Source organism: Gobio gobio, assembly GCF_949357685.1.
Source record: "Gobio gobio genome assembly, chromosome: 13".
Taxonomy (NCBI): Eukaryota; Metazoa; Chordata; class Actinopteri; order Cypriniformes; family Gobionidae; genus Gobio; species Gobio gobio.
In genome coordinates this window covers 10,459,750-10,484,682 of record NC_137106.1, presented here as the reverse complement: position 1 = coordinate 10,484,682, position 24,933 = coordinate 10,459,750, and the positions used below count along the sequence as shown (strand labels likewise).

General features: G+C 36.8%; 2 protein-coding genes across 2 annotated transcripts in view; both read left to right on the top strand.

The window, feature by feature from the left end:
* The window catches only part of itpk1b (inositol-tetrakisphosphate 1-kinase b), an 80,695-nt gene extending 61,776 nt beyond the window's left edge, over positions 1-18,919 (top strand). Inside the window, exons 6-11 of the mRNA XM_079833796.1 lie at positions 4,234-4,332; positions 5,595-5,635; positions 11,478-11,643; positions 13,322-13,389; positions 13,493-13,655; positions 16,013-18,919. Of these exons, the coding sequence (XP_079689922.1) occupies positions 4,234-4,332; positions 5,595-5,635; positions 11,478-11,643; positions 13,322-13,389; positions 13,493-13,655; positions 16,013-16,332 (857 nt within the window). The 3' untranslated portion in view covers positions 16,333-18,919. The remainder of the gene's footprint in view (positions 1-4,233; positions 4,333-5,594; positions 5,636-11,477; positions 11,644-13,321; positions 13,390-13,492; positions 13,656-16,012) is intronic.
* A 1,501-nt stretch (positions 18,920-20,420) lies between these two features.
* eml5 (EMAP like 5) overlaps positions 20,421-24,933 on the top strand; it is a 137,387-nt gene continuing 132,874 nt past the window's right edge. The window contains exon 1 of the mRNA XM_079832912.1: positions 20,421-20,928. Within this exon, the coding sequence (XP_079689038.1) occupies positions 20,732-20,928 (197 nt within the window). The 5' untranslated portion in view covers positions 20,421-20,731. The remainder of the gene's footprint in view (positions 20,929-24,933) is intronic.

The window sequence follows — 24,933 nt, the reverse complement described above, 5'->3', positions numbered from 1 at the left end:
TTTATTTTATATTATACTATTTACTAGGAATGTGTACAAGGGTTTTTTAAGTAAAGTTTTAAGTTTAAGTAAGGTTTTTCAAGTCTTTTAAGACTTTTAAGCATTTTTTTCTCCTTAACCTTTTTCTGTCCCTGTCGCCTAAGAATAGAATAGCAAAAAACTGATGTGACTAGCCATCAGAACCCAACCGAACACAGTGGTTAAAAAAACCTGAGGTATGTATAATATATATATTACATATCTTGTATGTTATACCTTTTGTACCCTTCTGTCATTGTATTCATCGTTTTTATTGTTAACAAACAAACCACATCCATCCCCCACACTTTTGAAAAGCTTGCTACGCCTCTGTGTAGCTCTACATTCTCTGCATTTACATGAAATAATCAAGAAGAAATTTTGATTGTTATTAAATTGTCTTTTTGTGGTATGTATCTAGGTTATGATTGACTAACATGATTCCTGTGGGTGGAGTTTTCTTCATGTAAATAATACTTGTGGATAGTTGCGTAACGTCCTCATTTGGTATCGCATGAAAATTAGAGTTTACTAACTTTTACATGTTCGTGGTATTGCTATATAGTGACAAACGAGTGGACGACGTTAAATACAGGTGTAAAAGGGGTCTAAAACGACCACTTCCAGTCAAAAACGCCTTCAACCGGATTGCTTTCGTAGTGTAAACGCTCATGTGGTCGAATGTATTCGAACACCAACAAAAGACTGCCTACTGACCTAATGCGTAAACATTATGGGATTTAAACTTTGTCGGCTGAAGACACCAATTTGGTTTGAAGACGATAAACGTACCAAGCACAATGTTCTCTCACAATTCCTGATTTGTAACACACACTCGCAGCGTTCGCTGTGATCTCGCGGCTCTCGAAACGAAAGCTGATGCGCTCCGGATGTTTTTCAGTTCACGTTCATATGTATTTTGCACAAGCTTATTTCATCCATTAGATCGGAAAGATCTGAAAAAGTCCATATTGACCCGCCCATAGACCCTCCCCTCAAAGAAATCAGGACAGAAGTGGTCGAAAGTGCACAAAAGAGAAGGATTAAAACTGTCCTGTAAACGGGTGTAAAGGTAAAATGGTGTAAACGGGAATCCCTCGTCCACTTGTGATCCGATCGACCAAAACACATCTTAATACCAGGTGCAAACAGGGCCTGAGTAACAATTTTGCAAAACTTTCTAAACAAACTTGCAAGTCTGGATGCTCATTATGGTTGAGATGTTTATAGAAGGTTGCTCACACCACTAAACCGCTTGTTGGTCTTAAACAGGAGATTGCCATTGCCCTTTTTTACTGGCTTTCATAAATGCTTATCTAAGCTTCCTCTGGAATAGGAGAACAAAAGTATCACAGCTGGATAAATGAACCCGCTTTGATAAGAAAGCCAGCTCAGCTTTCTCCATTTCAACACTACAGGATATTTCAGTAACGATAACGTCGTTTAACTCAAAAAACTAGACAAAACAGGAAGTGAATGACAAGCTTGCGATTTTGTTCCTGCATGTTGGACTTTGACCAATCAGTGATGACCTTGTCGGTTGACTGTTCTTGTTGAAGTTCCTAGTATTGAGTATTGAGTAAATCTTCTTTGGATTGAGTAAAATATGAATACACGACCAAAAAAAAGTTTGGGGTCAGTAATATTTTTTAAAAATAAATTAATACTTTTATTTAGCAAGGATGCATTAAATTCATCTAAAGTGACAGTAAAGACATTTAAATAAATACAATTTTTTTTTAACTTTCTATTTATCGATGAATGCTGAGAAAAAAAAGATTGTTTGCACAAAATCATCAAGCTGGAATAATGGTGTTGAAAATATTCAGATCTTCGTCACAGAAATAAGTTACATTTTAAAATATACTAAATGTAAAAAGTTTCCGTTTCAGTTTCCATTGCTTCAAATATAATCATGTTCTGTAACGTGTACTAAATATTAACCCTTGAGTCATGTTCAGCCTTTTCTTTATTCAACATTGAAAGCATCTTATCATCCGTTTTGATACCTCACCACACAGGCGGTTTACTGTGATCATATCAGAACGATGTGTCATCGGCTTGTTGAGGCTTCGCTCTTCATCTCATTTCCTGTGCTCCACTATCAAAAGCTCACAAAACATGCCTTATCTGCCTAGATAACAGCACTACAACATCGGCATCCTACTGAAAAAGCACGTTCCACTGCAGCAAAGCAAATCCATTCACCGAACCTCTAGGCGGTTGCTTACTGGCCCAAGTTAGAAGACCGTATCCCCAAGTTAAGCCCAGTATGCATCTCTGTTTTGATGATTCATCCCCCTCCGATAATGTGCCTCCAGTTGGAATTTGCAAACATAGCAACTCATTCACAGCTATTGACGCCTTTGTTCCATCTATCGCTCTGTTGGCTCATCAGAGTGATCCCAAAGACAGTGAGAGTACAGTATTTTCAAACAAAGCCTTGAACCCGTGGGTCAAATGGCTGTGCTTCTATTAACTGGCTTCTGCATTATGCAGAGTGAGTCAGAGCTCAATGCCTTGTGTCCATTGTTCTCCATTGGGTAAAATAAATAGGGAAGTAAAGGCAACCAGAGGGGTTACTGATGACATAGGACCTTTCAGAAGTTGTTTTAAGAGTCTCTACTGTTACCAATTATTATTCCTGTGATGATGTAAACTCATTTGGCTACTCACCTAACGCGTCTTGTCTATTTCATTTTCTCTTAAATTTAGATTTTTCTGTTTTTTAATGTTTAAGTGCTTGGTATGCTGAGATTTCTTGGTATTCTTCAAAATCAACATGGACAAAATGTCTAAAATGGCTCAATCAAGGATTGGGTCTCTCTTAACCCCTCCCTCTCTGCTCTGATTGGTCTGATGAAATATTGTGGTGTTTATGAATAATGTATCATTTTAAAAATGGTTAATTATTATTTTAAAATGTTTTACTTTAGTTAGTGTGTAATGTTGCTGTTTGAGCATAAACAACATCTGCAAAGTTACAACGCTCAAAGCAAAGGGAGATATCTACTTTTAAAGAAATCTCTTTTTGAGGACTACAACAAACGGCTGGTAGGGACTCCAACAAGCTTCTTCAAATTTACATAAACCCTGTCCCGCAACACGCAACAAAGGCCATGTTGAGAAGCGGAAGTGTAGTTGTAATCGAGCCCATTTGGGAGTCAGCTCAAGCTGTTGCATCCGTCTTTTCACATTTATTGCAATACAGTACGTAACACACATGCAATAGCATGTCTTAAGCAAGATGACAGCATAAGTTATAACCGTAATTAAACAAAACTATACCCGTTCTATCTTTATGCACCATTTATTCTCTGGCTCTGAAGGATCTTAAAACAGTTCCCACACGAGCGATTTATAGATTATCATGACAGAATATGCTAATCAATAACTTAAAGACAGTTAACTCCCCATCAGCTGCATAAATTCATCAACTAACCATTCAGAAACGTCCTGTTGCATTCTACATGTTGTCCCTTCTTGAGTCTCTCCCTTATTGTCTGACTCCGGTTTGAACATAAAAGGATGAACAGTTTTGGACCTTTTCATTGTGTGTCTGCGTGAGGTAATCGGAGCTAACGAAAGCTCTTGAAGCTCCGCCCTCTCCTTGAAAGGGAGCCGGGAGCAACAGCTCATTTGCATTTAAAGGGACACACAGACCAAAACGTTTTTTTCCTCACCCTCAAAAAGTGACAATTTGAACATGCTATAAAAAATTATCTGTGGGGTATTTTGAGCTAAAACTTCTGATACACACTCTGGTGACTTCAGAGATGTATATAACATCTTGTTAAAAGGGGCATTATAGGACCCCTTTAACAAAAAACATTTATCATAACATTATTTGTCTCGTTCGAGAAGCCGTTTTACCCCATTTCACTCACTACATTATAATGGGGGGAAAAATGAAAGAGACTGAATTTTTTTTTTGGGACTCTGTACGTTCTTGTGGTGCCATAAGCCAATCAACATTGTCATGGTGTCATTTCCAAATCGATGCCAGATTTCAAAACCCATACCTGTGCCAGCCAATCAACTGCCATTGAGATAAATAAGAGCACTAATGGATAGTGTTCTTTGGGAATTACATACTTCCTTAGTTACAATGGTCATAGGACAAGCAGCACTTTCACAAACCCTTGCATTTTCCCTCTTTAATTCACAGATTCAAGCAGGACTCATCTGTCTCTTCCTGTCTTTTGTTCTCTGCAGATGTGAGGATCTGTTCTCCTCCATTTATGGTGCTGAACAGTGAGTGCGTCCCAGACACACTGGAACAGATCGAGCGGCACGGTCTTACATTCCCTTTCAGTAAGTCTCATGAGTCTCACCTCTTCTTTTCTGAGACAGAAATGTTAAGGCATCTCATTCTATAAATCTCACTCTAAAGGTGGCGTCACATTTACCATTGTTCTGCAAATATTTGTGGGAAAATCCATTCAAGTAGAAATCTGGAATTTTGCAGGAGGAAAGATTTCTCCATGCAGATTTCGCAAAGGGTTCATGTTGGTCAAGCGAATTTGCCTAATGTGCTCTGTGACCCATGGTTCCTGCGGGTCCTTTACAATAAAGTTTGTTCAAATTTAAGGCCTTAAATATCTTTTTTATTTGTTTTTAAATTTGGGTACGGAAAAACAGGAATGGTGATGCAGCCTAATGTGATTAATAAATGCCCAAGTAAAAATGCGGTGCTGTTGCACATTCTGTAGGATTGCATTTCAGAGCAGTTTACAAACAATACACAATGCACACTTTATAGTGTTTATATTTTAATATGTTGTAGATGGTTTTAAGAGTGCATATTTTATCTTCCTCATCTTTATGATTGAGCAGCTGGTTGTAATGCAGCATTTCAAAATAAGAGCCCCAGTGTATTTTAGGCCTGTTTCTAATTTAAAAATGCACGCATTATGCGTAAAAAATTGGTCTTTTTCTTATTGGAATTATGGTTACTCAATAAACGGTATCTGGCATTTAATTCAACGCAAACTATTGTGGCTTCTTTTAGGGCTGCCCTGTCATATGTATGAAAGACTAAAAAGTTTGCTTAACACATTTAATATTTATATTAGTATGTGCACATTGCCTTTTTAAAAAAAATATTATTGTATCAGCAAAACCCAGTACTGATTAACATATAATTTGTATGTATTGACAAAATAGTATGTAATACTACATATATGTATATTTGGAATATTTGAAAGTATTTGGAAGTTTACTTTTGAAAGTATTTAAAAAATGCAGTTACCCCGTTTCGTGGTTGTTTTATGTAAAATAATCTGATACACAAGCTTTATTATTTAGGATTTATTATTTATTTAAGATTGCATGAGCATGTTCTGTATGGACATACAGTATTCTTTTTATTTGTGCAAGTCTTAAATGTGATTTTAAAAACTGCAGATACCCTGATGACAGCACCTTAATAGCTGTGAGACACTGTTTTCATTGTCCCTCACTAAAATGCTATTAGGTTGCATTTCACAAGGATTTCACTGCATTAAATGTTTATTAAAGAGTTGCATTATTAACTAGACTTAACTAGAGTGTTTTTTCCTTCTCATCCTGCACAGTTTGCAAAACACGGGTTGCTCACGGAACTAACTCTCATGAGGTAATACTCTTTTCTAACTCTGTTTTTGTGAAATGTTACCACAGAGGTCATGAAATGCTAATTCATACACAGAGCTTTGTATCAAAATCTAGTGAGCTGCTTACATAAGTAGCTACCTCGTAAGTAGCGGATTTGGAAAGTTCAACTCTACACTCTTAAGGATATATGTTTTTTATTGGCATCTATGGTTCCATGAAGAACCCTTAAAGGGTCCCTATTTTGCTAGGTTTACATGCATCCAAGGTCAAAAAACACTTTAATTTTCTTATAATAAACATTGCACATCACCTCCTTTCTCAAAGAGTCTGAAAAGGCTCAATCTCAAGGATCTGGTCTCTCTAAACCCCTCCTTTCCACAAGACCACTTTGCTCGGATTGGTCAGACGGCCCAGTCTTTTGTAATTAGTCTACTGTAGGGCTGTCGTGATTCCTCGATTATCCTTTAATGCAATTTATTTTACGGAAGTGGCGCATTCCACTGACTAGAATCCGTGAACCGCATTATTAGACCGTTTCCTAAGGCTGCACAATGTATTAAAACCCTTTAAAAACACACTACAGCACAGATAATGCTATTGAGTGCTTGAATTATTTACATGCGTGTAGGTTACGTGTGCGTCTCCGTTTCACAGATGCTGCTCCACATGAACCGTGAACATTTACATGCGTGGAGCGTCTCAAACTCCATCTCTGCATATGCTGTGAGTTTGAGTTGCTTATAACGTTCATCTGGGAACGCAATGTGCGCCATTTCATCAGATTTGTAAGGTCAATCGTTTATAAACCTATGCCAACACAACATATACATCATTATTACACGTTTCTAAATATGCAACTGTTCATCGCGATTTCAAAATTAAAGTCTAAACGCTCGCTCTGAGTTTGCAAGTTTTGATGCCCACGTGTTCTTATTCAAGAAATTATAGTGGCTGTTGCATTTCTATTTTAAAGAAGTTGCCAAATATTAAAGATTAAGTTAACATTGAATTAAATATTGTTTGGCCAATATTAAACCTGGATTTGATCTACTGTAAAGTGTAAAAACACCAGGCCGTTGGCGCTCTCTGCAGGCATTTCTTATTATACGTAAAGGACATAAGTTGATTGTCTATATTATGTATATTATATTATGCGTTTATAATATGATTACTTGATTTTTATATTTTATTTGAAACTATTATTATTGCATCATTGTTAGTATATATGTATTTTAAGTCATTTTAAATGCTATTGTTTGCTTAGGTCTATTTTTATTACCACAAAAAACATCTGATTACTCGATTAATCGTCAAAATAATCGACAGATTCCTCGATTACCAAAATAATCGTTAATAACAGCCCTAGTCTACTGCTTACAGCGCATGTCAGAAATGAAAGCTCCAGAAACTTCCTCGGCTCTTGATACACAGTGAGTACGTTTACATGGACAACAATACTCAAATATTAACCCGATTAAGACAATACTCTGATTAAGAAGCTAGCATGTAAACAGCGATTTCTAATTACCTTAAAGGATTAGTTCACCCCAAAATGAAAATGTCCTGATAATTTTCTCACCCCCATCTCATCCAAGATGTTCATGTCTTTTTTTCTTCAGTCGAAAAGAAATTAAGTATTTTGAAGAAAACGTTCCAGGGTTTTTCATCATATAATAGTTTTCATTTGCAACCAAAATGCTGAAGGTCCAAATCAATGTAGTCTCAAAGAGCTTCGATGGGCTCCAGAGGCTCTGCGTGATCCAAGATGAGGAATAGGGTCTTATCTAGCGAAACCATCGATCATTTAAAAAAAAAAAAAAAAAAAGATTAAAATGAATATACTTTTTAACCTAAATTGTTAATGTAGTGCAGCTCTGCGAGGTGCTAAGGGTGACGTAATCACATCGGAACGGTCACGCTAGACGTAGGCAGACGTACCGCCCCGCGTTTAAAGGGTTAGTTCACCCAAAAATGAAAATTCTGTCATTAATTACTCACCCTCATGTCGTTCGACACCTGTAAGACCTCCGTTCATATTCGGAACACAAATGAAGATATTTTTGTTGAAAGCTGATGGCTGAGAAAGGCTTCAGACAGGCCTCCATTGGCATTCAGTACATTTACACTCCCAAGACCCATAAAAGGCACTTAAAACGTTGTTACAAAGTCCATCTCACCACAGTGGCTCTACAATAATTTTACGATGCGACGACAATAGTTTTTGTGCGCAAAAAAAAATCAAAATAACACCTTTATCCAGCTTGTTATTGTCTCTCGTGTGTGCCTCCACGACGCATGTGTGAGAATATGACGCAGATCCGGCGCTCGGACACATGAGTCAGAAGCGATTTGTTTACAAGCAGAGGAAGACGCGCGTGTCTAAGCTGTTGGATTCTACATTGATCGTGCTTTAGGTCTCGGCGTAGTGCTCAAAATGGGGTTAGAGTGTGCATTTCATGGATTCCCGAACGCCGGCGCTACGTCATATTCTCACGCATGCGTCGTGGAGGCACACACGGAAGGCAATAACAAGCTAGATAAAGGTGTTATTTTGATTTTTTTTTGCGCACAAAAACTAATGTCGTCGCATCGTAAAATTATTGTAGAGCCACTGTGGTGCGATGGACTTTGTAACGACGTTTTAAGTGCCTTTTATGGCTCTTGGGAGTATTAATGTACTGAATGCCAATGGAGGCCTATCTGAAGCCTTTCTCAGCCATCAGCTTTCAACAAAAATATCTTCATTTGTGTTCCGAAGATGAACGGAGGTCTTACGGGTGTCGAACGACATGAGGGTGAGTAATTAATGACAGAATTTTCATTTTTGGGTGAACTAACCCTTTAAAGCGCTCGTGTGAAGACTAATACAAACGTCCTTTTGCAAAAACACTCAGTTTTCAACTTCAAAATTAGGGATATATCGTTGTTTTACCTTTTTTTTTGTTGCTAAAGTGCGTTTGTATTAGTCTTCACACGAGCGCTTGTAAACACGGGGGGGCGGTACGTCTGCCTACGTCTAGCGTGACCGTTCTGACGTGATTACTTCATCCATAGCACCTCACAGAGCTGCACTAAATTAACAATTTACGTTAAAAAGTATATTCATTTTACTTTTTTTTTTAAATGACCGATGGTTCCACTAGATAAGACCCTATTCCTCATCTGGGATCACGCAGAGTCTCTGGAGCCCATCGAAGCTCTTTGAAACTGCATTTATTTGGACCTTCAGCATTTTGGTTGCAACTGAAAACTATTATATGATGAAAAACCCTGGAACGTTTTCTTCAAAATACTTAATTTCTTTTCGACTGAAGAAAGAAAGACATGAACATCTTGGATGACATTGGGGTGAGTAAATTATCAGGAAATTTTCATTTTGGGGTGAACTAATCCTTTAATCCGGTTTAAGTCATACTCAAAGTAAACGTAAATCAAATTAAGACATGTGGAGTATGCCTATTTTAGTCGCATTATCGGAGAGCATTACAGACATGTACACACCTTAATCACACTATTAACGTCGTGTAGGAGTTTTCGCCGCATTATGTGACAGGACACATGCACACCAGGCAAGTGCGGAGGGGAGGGCTTTGGGGACTCGAGCCCCTGCCCTTTTTTAAAAATTTATCAAAAGTGCCCCTCTCAACAATCATCAATAATATTGTGGCCAATAAAACAGAATTTCAATTATAATTAATAGAACACTGTGTACAAAACAGTAACAAAGTGCTCAGATGTCAGAAAATTCCCGTTTATATTTAACGTATCAGTCAGTCTGAAATGTCGTTGCTATGACGTGTCTTGCTTGACTGCTCATTTTGACACTGCCTCCTCTATATTTTTTCTTTGTGTTGTAATAATTCTGCTGATTGTAAAAGTAAAATACAATAAGTTTGTATCTCTGTTTGTATAAGTTTGTATGCCTGTATTACAACAGCGGTTGGGAACCTCTAGGCTCGCAAGCCATGGGCTCGACGGCAGGAAAAAACAATCCAAACAATCATGATTTTTAAACCTTTTCATCATTAATCAAAGCTATTATTCGAAATGTAGGCTGTCAAGAAGGAGGCAAGATGGGCAGTGTCTCTTCAAAAAAACTGACAATATATAATATTGCAAAAATAAAACGTATGTATGTATATATATATATATATATATATATATATATATATATATATATATATATGTATGTATGTATGTATGTATGTATGTATGTATGTATGTATGTATGTATGTATGTATGTATGTATGTATGTATGTATGTATGTATGTATGTATGTATGTATGTATGTATGTATGTATGTATGTATGTATGTATGTATGTATGTATGTATGTATGTATGTATGTATGTATGTATGTATGTATGTATGTATGTATGTATGTATGTATGTATGTATGTATGTATGTATGTATGTATGTATGTATGTATGTATGTATGTATGTATGTATGTATGTATGTATGTATGTATGTATGTATGTATGTATGTATGTATGTATGTATGTATGTATGTATGTATGTATGTATATATGTATATATATATGTATATATATATATATATACATACATACATACATACATACATACATACATACATACATACATACATACATACATACATACATACATACATACATACATACATACATACATACATACATACATACATACATACATACATACATACATACATACATACATACATACATACATACATACATACATACATACATACATACATACATACATACATACATACATACATACATACATACATACATACATACATACATACATACATACATACATACATAGTTTTATTTTTGTAAATATATATAAATAATAAATAATATATATATATATATATATTATATATATATATATATATATATATATATATATATATATATATATATATATATATATATATATATATATATATATATATATATATATATATATATATATATACACACACATACATATACACACACATACATATACACACACATACATATACATTAAAAGTATAAAAATCACTCGTTTTTATAAAGTAACACTGTCCAACAGCGACACCCGCAGGTAAAGTTACAGCGGGTTGCCTGAGCCCATTGAATTTTAACAGACCCGCCAAAGTCGCGTTATGATTGGACGTCGGACTGCGTAGCTGGGCATGGCGACGTAATGACGTGCCATTAATCGAGCTATGTAACATGTAAAACCGGAACATGAACGGAATATTCTAAAAGCAACTCATGTAAACACCTTAATCAGAATATTGTCTTATTCAGAATAAGGTCAATAATTAGATTACTGCTGTCCATGTAAACGTGGTCAGTGATGCAAACCGTAACAATGGCGTTGGTTTTATGTTATCAATTCGAGTCGGAGTCCTCATCCTTTTGAAGTGCAGCAAAGTGGATTTGCTTTCTCAGCGCAGAAAACAGCGTCTTCTAGACATGTCGTCAACACAAACCAAACTCTTCCAGGCCTCAGCTACAGCTACAGTGTTTGAGGGCGGGGCAAAGTAAACGTTGCGGGCAGCCAATGAGAACCATAGGCTGGCATTATGTACATTTCTTACAAACCTATGTAGGTTTTTGCAGGAAGTACTGATAACTTGTTTCAGGCAGTTCAGAATCAATTTTTCCTTTTTGGGAGACAATAACTCGATAAAACATAATAGGGGCACTTTAACATCCACTTGCCAATGCACAAAGGGTGCTTTATATTGAAAAAAGGAATTTGTTTTTTCTGTGGCATCACTGCAAAAAAAAAAACTTTTGGAACCTTTATTTCTAAGAGTGTATTTATCACTTTGAATTGATAAGTTCAAGTTTTCTGTCTCACTGTGTTCCTCTGCAGATGGCTATAATATTCAACGCAGAGGACCTAAAAGACGTGAAGCCCCCGTGTGTCATCCAGAGTTTTATAAACCACAATGCCGTGCTCTATAAGGTGTTCGTGGTGGGCGAGTCGTACACTGTGGTGGAGAGACCTTCACTCAAGAACTTTCCCTCTGGACCGTCTGGTAAACCTTCAGCCCACACTTCAACTCCTTATAAATGTTATTTCCATGAAAGGCCACTCCTGAGATATGGTTCCTGTCACCGCAATTGGACCTTCAGTATGATTAGGCATGATTTACATTACAACATTCCCGTTGTATAACTCCGATGCCTTTGCATAGCTGACTTTACAGTGGAAACAGTCGCTTTTATTTTGCTCCTACCCTGTCAGCAGAGTTGCTTACTCGAGTCTGGTTTCTTGCCACAGGCCGCTGTACAGGATGATCCGTTTGCATATGCCAGTGTACTTGCAGTCCATGCAAACGAGTCACGGCTACTGGGAGAGCAACCTGTTAGTTTAATGCAAATTCATGAGGTCATATCTGTGAATTCATGAACTCATGCTGAACTCTGCAATGCACAAGTACACATGCACACATATGTAAATGCACTCGCATATCATTGTGACTTGCCTTAAAGCGGTATTCAAATGGGAGAAAAAACACTGTTTAAAAGATTAAAACAAAGAAAAGGGGATGGCACTGTGTTTCTAAAGACAGGTCAGTTTGTTAATGATTTCTAAGAATCCCATGAAGGTGTGAAGAAAAAAAAAAATCAGGGATTGTGCCGCAGTACTATTTGAAGTGTTCTCTGGAGTGACGAATCATGCTTCTCTGTTGCCAGGAGAACGATACTTGACGGCATTGTGCCAAGTGTAAAGTTTGGTGGAGGGGGGATTATGTTGTGGGGTTGTTTTTCAGGGGTTGGGCTTGGCCCCTTTGTTCCAGTGAAAGGAACTCTTAATGTTTCAGCAAACCAAGACATTTTGGACCATTTCATGCTCCCAACTTTGTGGGAACAGTTTGGGGATGGCCCCTTCATGTTCCATGCGCACCAGTGCACAAAGCAAGGTCCATAAAGACATGGATGAGCGAGTTTGGTGTGGAGGAACTTGACTGGCCTGCACAGAGTCCTGACCTCATCCCGATAGAACACCTTTGGGATGAATTAGAGCTAAGCTGTGAGCCAGGCCTTCTCGTCCAACATCAGTGCCTGCCCTCACAAATGCGCTTCTAGATGAATTGTCAAAAATTCCCATAAACACACTTGTGGAAAGCCTTCCGAGAAGAGTTGAAGCTATTTATAAGTTATAGCTTCAGAGGGTGGGCCGACTCCATATTAAACCCTACGGATTAAGAATGGGATGTCATTAAAGTTCATGTGCATGTAAAGGCAGAAGTCACAAAAAAACAACAACACAGCCATGTTTAGAAGCTATACAGACGAAGAGATATTTTCCTAGGTTCAAAAAGATATTATCTTTACGGATTAATAGATGTCAATCGTAAATATGTGGGGTGTTTTGATGTCTGCAGAAGGAAGGAAGGCTAAATGGTGGACTTCTGTCTCCCTTAATGAATTTCTTTACTGCTTGAGTGGGAGGTCATAAATCTCAGCATCCTCCTGGCACTAGGTTTTTGTTTTTCCTCCTCACTGTCTCTCTCTCCCTCTCTGCCTGGCACTCCTGAAGCCTTGAATCTCTCATCTGAACCGCAGCCCTCTGCTGCTGTCTAGTGGCTTCCTGTGCACTTGCACCGTTACACTTTCACTTGTATTCAACTGACGTGCAGCTGAAAGTGTTTACATTTTTTGCATTAATTTGGTTGCCTTAATTCGTTTTTTTTTTTTATGCTTTTACAGACAGAAAAGCGATTTTCTTCAATAGCCACAATGTGTCCAAGCCAGAGTCATCCTCTGACCTCACATCTGTAAGTGGGCGTCCTGTATAAATTGCAGATCTTGCTAGTCAACACACACTGTTGTGTTGTGTCTTGGCAAAAGCTTTTAACTGTCATTTGCATATTTTTATAGAGAGATAATGTAGAAGGTGTTTCCCAGCCCCCGAATGATGATGTCATCAGGGAACTGTGTAAATCTCTTCGGGAAGCTCTCGGGGTTTCGCTCTTCGGCATCGACGTCATCATTAACAACCAGACGGGCCAACATGCTGTCATTGACATCAATGCATTCCCTGGTGTGTATCTGTCCGTGCAAACATCCTGCTAACCACAAGGCATCTCTCCCATGCCAGATAGAGTTCAGAACTCCTGGGGAACATTTAATAACTTTTTATTTTGTCCACATACACTACCGTTCAAAAGTTTGGGTCAGTACAATGTTTTTGGAAAAAAAAACTATTATGCTCACCATTAAGCATGATGCATTTATTTGAAATATAAAACTTTTGTAACATTATAAATGTCTTTACTGTCACTTTTAATCAATTTAATGGAACCTTTCTAAAAAAAAAAGTATAATAATAATGAAGTATTCTTTACAGTATGTTGTTTTGACAAGATGATGGTTGGTTAAGGTTCGTTAGAATTTTTACGGGAAAAAAAGAAGATATAAGTCTCCCAAAAACGTATTATTTAAATTTGTGTCAATAACAAATATGAACAAGATGATGAAAAGGAAAAATATACAGAAAAGTCCTTTATAAATTGTATGTTGGTTAATTTTATAGTAATAACACTTTTTCCTTACATTGGTAATACATGCGAGTGTATATATCTTGTATTATATCTTGCATATATCTATATTCAACATATTTTTCAACATCAAGTATTTTTGAGTCATATCATGAGGTTTTCTTAGATTCATGCAATTTGACTGGATGAACTAATTTTATATTTTGTGGTTTTCTTGTCACATGACAGCAGAATAGCTTTTTACGTGTTGTTATACCACATTTGGAAGGCAAGGTTTTTAAGAAATAATATGAATAATATTTAATACTTAAAATATGATAATTAAATAAAAAATGTAAATAAAACTGCATCACTTTTTTTTAGGAAATAATATTGTAGAATATAATATAAATAACTACAACAATATAATATAACAATGGTAACACACATTTTTATAATATTTTTTTTCTTCACTACAATATCCAGGCATGCATATATATATATATATATATATATATATATATATATATATATATATATATATATATATATATATATATATATATATATATATATATATATATATATATATATATATATATATATATATATATATATATACACACATGTATATATATATATGTGTATATGTATGTGTATATATATATATATATATATATATATATATATATATACATGTATATGTATGTGTGTATATATATATATATATATATATTATACATTTATATGTATGTATGTGTTCTATTTATATTCATATTATGTAATGTTTTTCATTTTTGACCAAATTTTTGTTCTTTTTATTTTACTTCATTGGAATGGTACCAAACTTGAGCTGCGTCCAAATTCAGAGGCTGCATTCAGACTAAAGCGTTGTTAAATGGGACAGTCTAGCCTACGTAGGACTGTTTTGTTTTTTTTTGCCTAGCAACTGTGACAGCTTTTGAAAGTTAATATTCAACTATCTGAAAACAAAACTGGGTTCACAACCTGTCTAAATATGTTCACCTCTGTCCTTTTCTGTACATAATAAAGAGTATTAACTATATATATATATATATAATCACATCTTTGTGAGATGTCTACATTTGAACTGCTTTAAAGTTTATTTTTAAATGTTTACACTTATATCTTTTGACATTCGAGTAAGTTTTGAAAAGTGTAATCCGGCAATTTCTCTACAAAACATCCTGTCGTCACTGGCACGCAATGAATTCTGGGGTAGGCAATGCTGAGAAGGATCCATCTGTTGTATCCTTCATTTAGAGGAGCCTTCGAATTGGGACAACCTTCATCATGCCGCTGTGACGCAATCGGCTATAGCCTCTGAATTGGGATGCAGTTTTTGCGCTTGCTATGTGAAAAAAAAAAAAAACATGGACATGACTTGAAAAGGCTAAATGGTCCTGAAAAAAGTAGTCACCCATTAAAAAATGGCCGCATTGGAAATTAGTGGAAAACGAATTTAATCTAGTGGAAACAAGTGGTACTGCGCCCAAACAAAATCTTACTGAAAGCTCATTTTGGAAATACAACGTTAGCTTTGATTTACTTGCAGAGTTTTGGAAAATAAATATTTCATAAAAATTGAAAACCGTATTTTTGTGGATTTTTCATAACAATGAACTTAAACTTCTATAAAAAAATTTAAACTGTCTTCACTTACAGATAATAAATGGATTATAACTACTGCATAAATATAATTTAATGCAATAAAATCCCCTAAAAATACAAAATATTAAATAAAAAACACTATCAAACTAAAAATATTGATTAATTTTCATCTAAATAAAAAAATCATCATGCATCTCATTATAAAATGTCATGTTCTCACTGACCAATATGCACTCAAGAAACATCATGACCTCAGTTATCCATTTAAATGTGTTTTTACTCTTTTCAGGATATGAGGGCGTTCCTGAGTTCTTCAATGACCTCCTCAACCACATCATCAGTGTCCTCCAAGACCACTCCTCCAGTGACCCCTCGGGCCCACCCCCCTCCGGCCAGCTGCCCGCTTTAGGCGCTGGAGAGCGCAACTGCGTCCCCTCCCAGGAGTGCTGTGGCATGCTGGGAAAGGAGTCGGACAGCAGCCCCTGGATCGTGGAGGGCGACGGTGGTCTAAAAGGCCCTCGTCAGAGACTGGGCTGCAACACGGCCATGTCCCCCAACTTTCAACAGCACTGCGTGTCCACAATAGCCACTAAAGCCTCGTCACAATGACTGCCCTGCCTACCGTCCCACCCCACGCCATCCTTCCCTGAACAAATTGTGAAGACAGAGTGAATAATATACAATAACAATAATAACTATTATACTGATAAAATATATCTGTAATCAAAAATAAACTATATTGGGAATCATAAAGATGTTGATATAAAGACAAATTCTAATTCTAGTCTTCAATGCCTTTGCATATGTTTTTTTTATTTGTATTAATTAATTAGATTTTTATTTGAACAACTCAGTACTATAATGTGAACTTTCGGGAAATCGACATAGATGAGCATCTAAATCCGTTTTAATTTGAGTTACAGTGGATGATGGTTAAGTGAACACACTAGGCATGTTGGATATTTAAGCTGGACGAGAGGTTGCTGATGGAAAAGACTAACTGATATCAGTGTCTTCAATGACCCTGAACACACAAACACCCAATTATCTAACAACCAGGACACCTAAAATGTCTTTGTGCTCCGTATTTAGTGGCAATCCTATATTGTGATGATCCACGGTGTATATCTTTGTGCAACGTCTGCAAATCTGCCCAGGGTGCAGCTCTTGTAGACAGTGTGCCACGGTGTTTGATCTTGTGACACTCCGTAATCTTTCAATAATGCTCCGGAAGACTTTCATCATCTTTCCGTAAACATTGTGACACCTGACATTTTTCATGTGCATTTCAACGCATTATATCATGAGGTGTTCTATGAAGTGGGAGAAAAACCGAATGATAAAGTTCCAGGTGAACCATGTCAAGAACTATTAAAGGGATCCCAAAAATGAAAATTCTGCCATCACTTACTCGCCATCATGTTGTTCCAACCCTGTATGAGTTTCTGCTGAACACATAAGAAGATATTTTAAAGAGCGTTGGTCATTTTTCCTATGGAAGTCGATGGCTACCGTCAACTGTTTGATTACCAACGTTCTTCAAAATACATATTTTGTGTGTGTTGAGGGTGAGAAAATAATGACAATTTTCATTTTTGGGTGAACTATCCCATTTTTGATAGTTTTATGAAAGACCCCGAAGAGGCTAAAGTTCTACTATTCTCTTAAGAAAAAAATCTTCTAAATGTCAAGTTTGGTGGGATCGATTGCAAGAGGATATTTTGACATTCCCTGCGTGTGTGCGTGCGTGCGTGCGTGCGTGCGTGCGTGCGTGCGTGCGTGTGTGTGTGTGTGTGTGTGTGTGTGTGTGTGTGTGTGTGTGTGTGTGTGTGTGTGTGTGTGTGTGTGTGTGTGAGAGAGATGTTTTGTAGCAGACAGTCCTTTAAAAGTTCTAATGTTTTGTAAATGATCCGGTTTGCTTCAGATTAGTACGCGCCCTTGAAATATAGGAAAAACTGTATAAGATGGACGTTCATGTATATGTTGGGGGTGTTTTTTCTTGTTCTAATTGCAAGAAAGGACACATTTCTTCCACAAAGGGTTAAAACGCTTTGATTCTCGGTTACCATTCTTGGGTTAAAAGCAAAATTAACACATTTGTACAATGTTGTTTTTATTCCTACAAGTTATGAATGGAATAATTGCTAGCTTGTTTGAAAATCACTAATGAATACAAAGTATTTGTTTTATACATCATGCCGTTAGCAGAACATTTAATTTGGTTGCTGATTTCAATCGAGACTGATTTGAATTTTGTGAACCGCCATGAGGTGCGTTCCGAAATGAGTTTAGCACTAATGAATATCAATATATGTACTTAAAACCATCTGAACAAGTTTTACATTAATTCAAATGTAATAAAGCCAAAAAATTATTTGCAGCTCTTGCTTGCATATATTGTAACCGAACCCTTAGACATCCCACAGCAGTTTTTGCGCAGTTACTCAAATGATTTGTTGTTAACAGTAGATTGGAAAAGTTAATCTGATTTGTATTCATGTTTATGAAAGAAATCTCGCCCACTTAGTGCCCAAAGAGTGACTTGGATTACTCCTACACATTTGAAGACCAACAGAAAACAGCTTGTTTTTGTTCACTGTGAGAGGAATGAATGCGTGGAGATGATGGACATGTCTTAATGTGGCAAACAAGAGCGGTGCACATGGACTGCCGTCGTCAGCATCTGCTCCCATTCTGTTCAGTTTATATAAAGTGAACATTCAGAGCCACTCCATCGGCACTTAGCACCTTATGTTAATGCTTTTCTTGTTCTGAAGGGGTCCATTTTTTAATATAACATTTAAGATGAATATTTTCATAGGTGTACCAAACTGTGTTTAAGATCTTTTTCTATAATAACTCCCTCCATTGTTATGGAATTCAAATTAAATGCTTATCGTCATTTAAATGCCAATTTAAAGAATGTGAGCCATGTTGACTGAGAATTAGCTGGGCTTTATTTTTTATTTTTTTGGACGTGTAGTCTCTTGCTTGCTTATATCAAGAGAGTTGGAATATGTTTATATGTCTAACGAGGAGTTGTTCAGATTAAGGTTGTGTTTTGTATAACCGAAAATGCTCCAAGTCTGAGTCCTACGAGAGGCGGAGAGAATGACAGCCTTCAACACAGCTATACCTTTTGTCTCTGTACTTTTGCCTTCATTGTGCTATCAAATAGAAAAACTCCTCACCTACTAAATGTTCTGTCTCCTATCATTTATTGACATCCTCGAGGTTTCAGGTCTCATATAAGATTTCAGGCCCCCTTATTAGTGTATTCATATAGGGCCGTAACCCATCAAGACCATGGGACTCTGGTTACTTCAGTGGCATAATGTGGCCCAATGCTTGACTTTCTGGGAGGGCCATTATATGTTATTCATGCATATCAGATGCGTCCATATGCTGAAAGAGAAGCTTTTATCACATTTACTCACCTTCATGTTGCTCCATACCTGTTTAAATAACTTTCTACCATGGAACATGCGCGTAAAATGGATGTTGAGTCGCGTCTTGCTGTTTTGTGGCAAGTTAAAAGTAGTTCAACTTTGAAAAATGTGTCTGGAGAAGAAACAAAAAACAATGAAAATGTTAGATAGGGTTGTTATGGTTAACTGAATACTTAAACTAAAACTAAATTATTTTAGCTACACTGTAAACCCCTAATGCTCAGAATAATTAATTGGCCAACTCGATTAAACAAATAAATTCACACAAATGAACTTTTATGAGTATTTAGAACTTTTGTTTGATTTCTCAAAACTGACACATTTTAAGTAATCTTAATTGTTCGATTGTTTTGAGTTTTATGAACTTTTTTTTATTATTATTTTAGACTAACTTAAATTTAACCGAAACTGGGATGGGATTTCTCTTTCCCATCATGCTTTGCCGTGACACTAAAAAGGGACAGTAAATGCCTAAATTAATTTATATCAAAAGTAATTTTTTGTGCAAGAGTAACATGATTTAGTAGTGTTTAATGTTTTATGCTAGTTTAGAAGTTTTTTTTTTTTGTAGGGTTACCATCATGGTGATGGGTTTAGATTGAGAACAGATATACAGTATGTTAAAGGTATTATATTGCCATCCTCATTCCACAAGTGCTATGCTAATGCTACCAAAACACTGTGTTACCAATTAGCAAGGTGGCATTTATTGAATAGCTAGTTAAAGCTAGTCCAGTTTCCACTACAAAAAATTTGAGATTAGATGATTTAAGTTAAATGTATGAATTAGCTTGCTCAAAAGTTCAGAGCAATTCAATCTGCAAGTTCTGCTAACTTTAACTTTTACGTCATGTTTACAGTGTAGTTGCCAAGACATTTCTTATTTTAATTTAGTGTAACTTGATCAACAAAAAAAATATCAAAACTGAAAAAGGAGGCTGTAATCCGATATTAAAGGGTTAAAAAACGGTCCCTTTTGCTGTAAGACATTTTCAATTCAAATAGACCTTACAGAGTTAAACTACTATACTCTAGTAGGCCTACGGCAAAAGCTATTAAGTTGCCGTTTGTACTAAATGAGCAGCCCGTGCACTGCTTTGCCCATCCTTCTCCTGCTTGCCATTGGTCCACACATTTTAATTCAACTCATCCTCGCGACGTGATTGGCCACACTTTCTGTCAATCACTACCGCCGCTCGTGATTGGCCGGTCCCAGTTAACTAATGCGAAAAATCCATGTTCTCAGGTTTGACATGTCACTAGAGCAAAGCAGAAGTAGAGAGTAGCTTCATACCTCACACATGTCACAAGTAGTTCACGCCAGACCTAAAAAGCCGATTTACGAACAAAAACAAATAATTTGCCGTAACATTATGCAAACAGCCTAAAGTTGTGCACTTCACTTGAACTGAAATATGTCGTCGATTCGTTTGTCTCTGGCCGGACGAAGCAGCGCGGACAGCGGACTGAGCGGATAAACGGGACTGGATGTAACGGCTCGCCGCGTCGGTGAATGAAGAAGCACCAGCCGCTCGCTTCTAAGCAAAACACGTCCGAACATGGCTGACAGAACAGCTCCGAACTGTCATCTGCGACTCGAGTGGGTATACGGCTACCGGGGACACCAGTGCCGCAACAACCTGTACTACACGGCCGCCAAGGAGATCGTGTACTTCGTCGCCGGCGTCGGAGTTGTGTACAACACACGGGAACACAAGCAGAAATTTTATTTGGGACATAACGATGACATAATCAGGTAGGACAATTCACGTGGACGTTTGGAAGGAAATATGAACTATCACTAACGTTACTATAAGTAGTGAACTCATTGGGTGCCAATGCATTCGAGCCAGTGTCAGGCTAGAGACGGTGCTGTGTATTTAATTAACACAAGATCGAGAAAGTGGAGAGAGATGGAGGTGGAGGTTGCTCCGCTGAGGCGCTGTCCAGCACGCCAGGCTGCTGAAGGTGATCTCCGTCACGCTATAAGCGATCGCTCGATCACCTTCACGAGGCTCGCGTGCTGGACAGCGCCTCAGCGGAGCAACTTACGGGACTTGCATTCTGTCAACGCTATTTTTTATTTGTTGGTCTATGTAAACTGTCTGTGTATGTCTGTAAACTGTCTGTAAACCGTCTGTGTATGTCGGACGTATATTGCGTCGCGTTTTGTGGCAAGTTAAAAGTAGTTTAACTTTGAGATGTCCACGTTCTCTATTATTCAGCTGCTCTCGGTTTTCAACGCGTCCCCTTATAAGTCACGATAGGCTATTTTTAATTCTAAAGGTGCGATAACATTCACCATTCATTGATTACATGACATTCAATCATTTCAAAATGAAGAACCGCCAACGGATATTTCGCGTAACGGTCGATTTTGCCCACGCAGATTTCGCAACACTCGGTGGTGAATTCGCCGCTTTGACCGACAGAAAGCTGCTCGTTTTGAAAGTGACTTATGAGTGAGCTGTGCTTCATATATCGCCACACTATTGACAATATACTGACCATTTATACTGAAATTTCGCTAATGTGACTGCATATTAAAACTTAAAGAATCTCAAGTCAATGGACCCTTTTCACAGTGTGTGATGACGCGTTTTAACGGTCATCCGCATCATAAATCCTCCAGTTTGTTATAGTTTCATTATTTATTTATTTATTTATTTTATTTTATGTACATTTATAACACTATACTTTGTATTACATTACATTTGCATAAATTAAAAAAAAAAAAAATGCTAATGTTAACGCTACTTCGACGGGGTTTCTAATACAGCGGCAAAGTGAGTGACGATAATAATCTCTCGATATTTTTTCCCTCTTTTTGAAAGGTGTAAAAACATTATTGTGGAGTTTGTCTTTTGCTATTTGAGCAAATTGGAACACAAAAAATATATTTATTGTAGTATCTCTCTCATTCAACCCCTATAGAAGTTTACCCAACAATGACTTCCGCTTCGGAGAAACCCGGAAATGTTTTTACTTTTTGCATATACCGCTGCATTATACCTCAAACATACACATTTCTCAAGCACAGTTTGTTTGGCAGCGTGTCAATTGACCGGCAGTTCCAAGAGTGATCATATTTACTATAACAGCACTGTGCAGGGAGCGTGAAATGGAAATCCTGGAGTAGATCTTGTAGAAAACTGCATTCTGTTGCTCCGCTCCACTCATATATGAAGTTCCAGCCAGCTTTTGCCAAGCTTTTATTCCGATCTCATGGAAAAAGCACCATTTTACGAGATGGTATATTCAAAATGTAAGATTTTTATTAAAAAAAATAAGCGTGAAGGTCCAACCCTAACCCCACACCTGTCAATGGGGAATGAGCAGAACGTACAAAAATGTACAAATGAGATACTAATTCATAATTCATTCGTAAAATAGAAATTGCCATGAGATTGTGTTGTATATTTTGGCTCATATGAATCACTATTTATTTAATACCATTTATTAACTGTAAATATAATAGCTGTAACTATAACTGAGTATAATTTGATCAAATGAATACATTTTCTGTTAACTAGGGGTGCTAAGTTGTTTGACCTATACCATGTCTCACTATAATTTTCATTTAGGCCTATCTTAAAATATAGACACAAAGTGCAACCCAATATCTCACTGTGTTACACGACCTGTATGTTAGCTTTAATTCATTAGCTAATAATCTCGGTAATTAATTATCATGAAATGACCTCTATCTGAAGCCTTTTGATGTATTCTCTATATGAAGATCATCCAAGGTTTATCTGTGTGTAACCTCAATAGTAATTCAGTTATTTAGGGATAGCTTTATTCATGTGTATGTGAAGGTGCTTTCAGCTGATGGTGAAGACATTGTAATTCAGTCACATGATCATCAAGGTTATGGCATCCTACAGGAGTGTGTCTGTCTGTGTGTGTTGTATGTGTGTGGTGTTTTAGTGAGAGCCTGAGGGGGTGGCGTTCTGCTTCGCCGCCGGTCATCTGCCTCAATTCTCTATTATTAATTAGGTGACAGAGTAGCTGACCTTGGCTACCTTGCATTTGTGTGAATACGTGAAGGGTTCGGGGAACACATACATGTGCATGTGCTGCTATTTGTTCATACCATGTTTATTAAAAAAAATAAAAATCACATTACATTATTCTCAGACTTATAAAATTGGTTCAAATACAAAATCCAGGACCAGTTGCATACATTTACTACCTCCTAGTATGTCCCGGTGTGCATTTGTGTGTCAAATGTCTCATATGGACCCATCCATCTCTGGTTACTTCAGTGTCATAATGTGACCCAATGCTTGACTTTCTGGGAGGGCCATTATATGCTATTCATGCGTATCAAATGCGTCCATATGCCAGCAATGAATGCCCTGTTACTAAGTTATCAGCACAGGTATCTAAATACATAGAAGTCATAAGTGATTCATATGCCAAGCGTACAATACAGGATATATTCATACATTCAGTACAAGACAAATGGATAAACAGAGACTGAGAGAAAGATATTGAACAAAGGAGATGTTTTAACCTTCTTTTCACCTCTGCCAAAAGCAGCAATAACTCTGTAATGTCATCACTTACTCTGCTCAAGAAGAAGGGTGAAGAAAGGTGAAGAAGGGAATTACTATGAAAAAGACAATCTAGAAATATGTAACCTTTCCTTATAGTGTGAAGAATATATTCCGGTCATATTTCATCACCAAAATCAAAAGGAAAAAAAAAGAAAGTATATTATGCATAAAGAAAATAACTATATATTTTTTGTATTATTATATTATTTTCATAGTAATTCAGCAAATTCTCCAATTTTTAAGACTGATGCATCCCGAGGATTGAGTTTACTTGTATTTTTATCAGAATTTTATGACATTTCATAAACATTACATTCGATTAAAAAAACAATGAATATTAAAATATTAAATATTGAAAATTGCATCCTCTGCATTATAATGATTATTTTAATGAAAACGACAATCAAATGTGAATCATCCTGTTTCATTCAGACCCAATAAGTCTTCCAATATTCTGATATGAGATGCAAAAAACACCTCAGATCATGTTTCCGAGTAGAAATATACATAATTCCGATACAAGTATTTCAAATGCCGGATCAAAAACAGGTATTTCTTGTATTGGCTGCGCTGTTGACATGGGATCAGTAGTTGATGGTGGAGTTGGTTTGTGTATCCTCTGTTATTTGCCCTTGAGTTGAATGCTCAGTGGGAGGTGGAGGATGGAGCCCAGAGCTGAGCTACAGATGTTGAACAGCAGCTTGTGTGTGTGTGTGTGTGTGTGAGAGAGAGAGAGAATGAGAGACCCTCTCATACCTAACAGACGTAATTCTCTTTATATCGTACTGTGAGTTGGTCTGAATCAACTCCATTAAGCAAGCTGTGTGTCCATGCTGTGCCGTGCTGAAAACTGCTGATATATGTCCCCATTCTTTGTAAACGTTACATGACAACATTCACCGAGGTAAGCACTAACATAAATGCACAAAATGTTGAATTTTGAGCTGAAATGAGCAAATCTCCAAATTTAAACATATATTTAAAGGAACAATATGTACGATATTTGGATTAAAATATCCAAAAACCACTAGCACAAATGTTATATTTTGTTGGCTTGTGTACTTACAATATCCCAAATGTTTACAAGAATGTTTAAATCCAGAGAAATAAGCAAGGACATGGACTGTGTCCGTGCGATTACCCTTGATTTCCATTTTATTTTGTAGAAACCATGGAAACACCAAAGACACTTTAATATA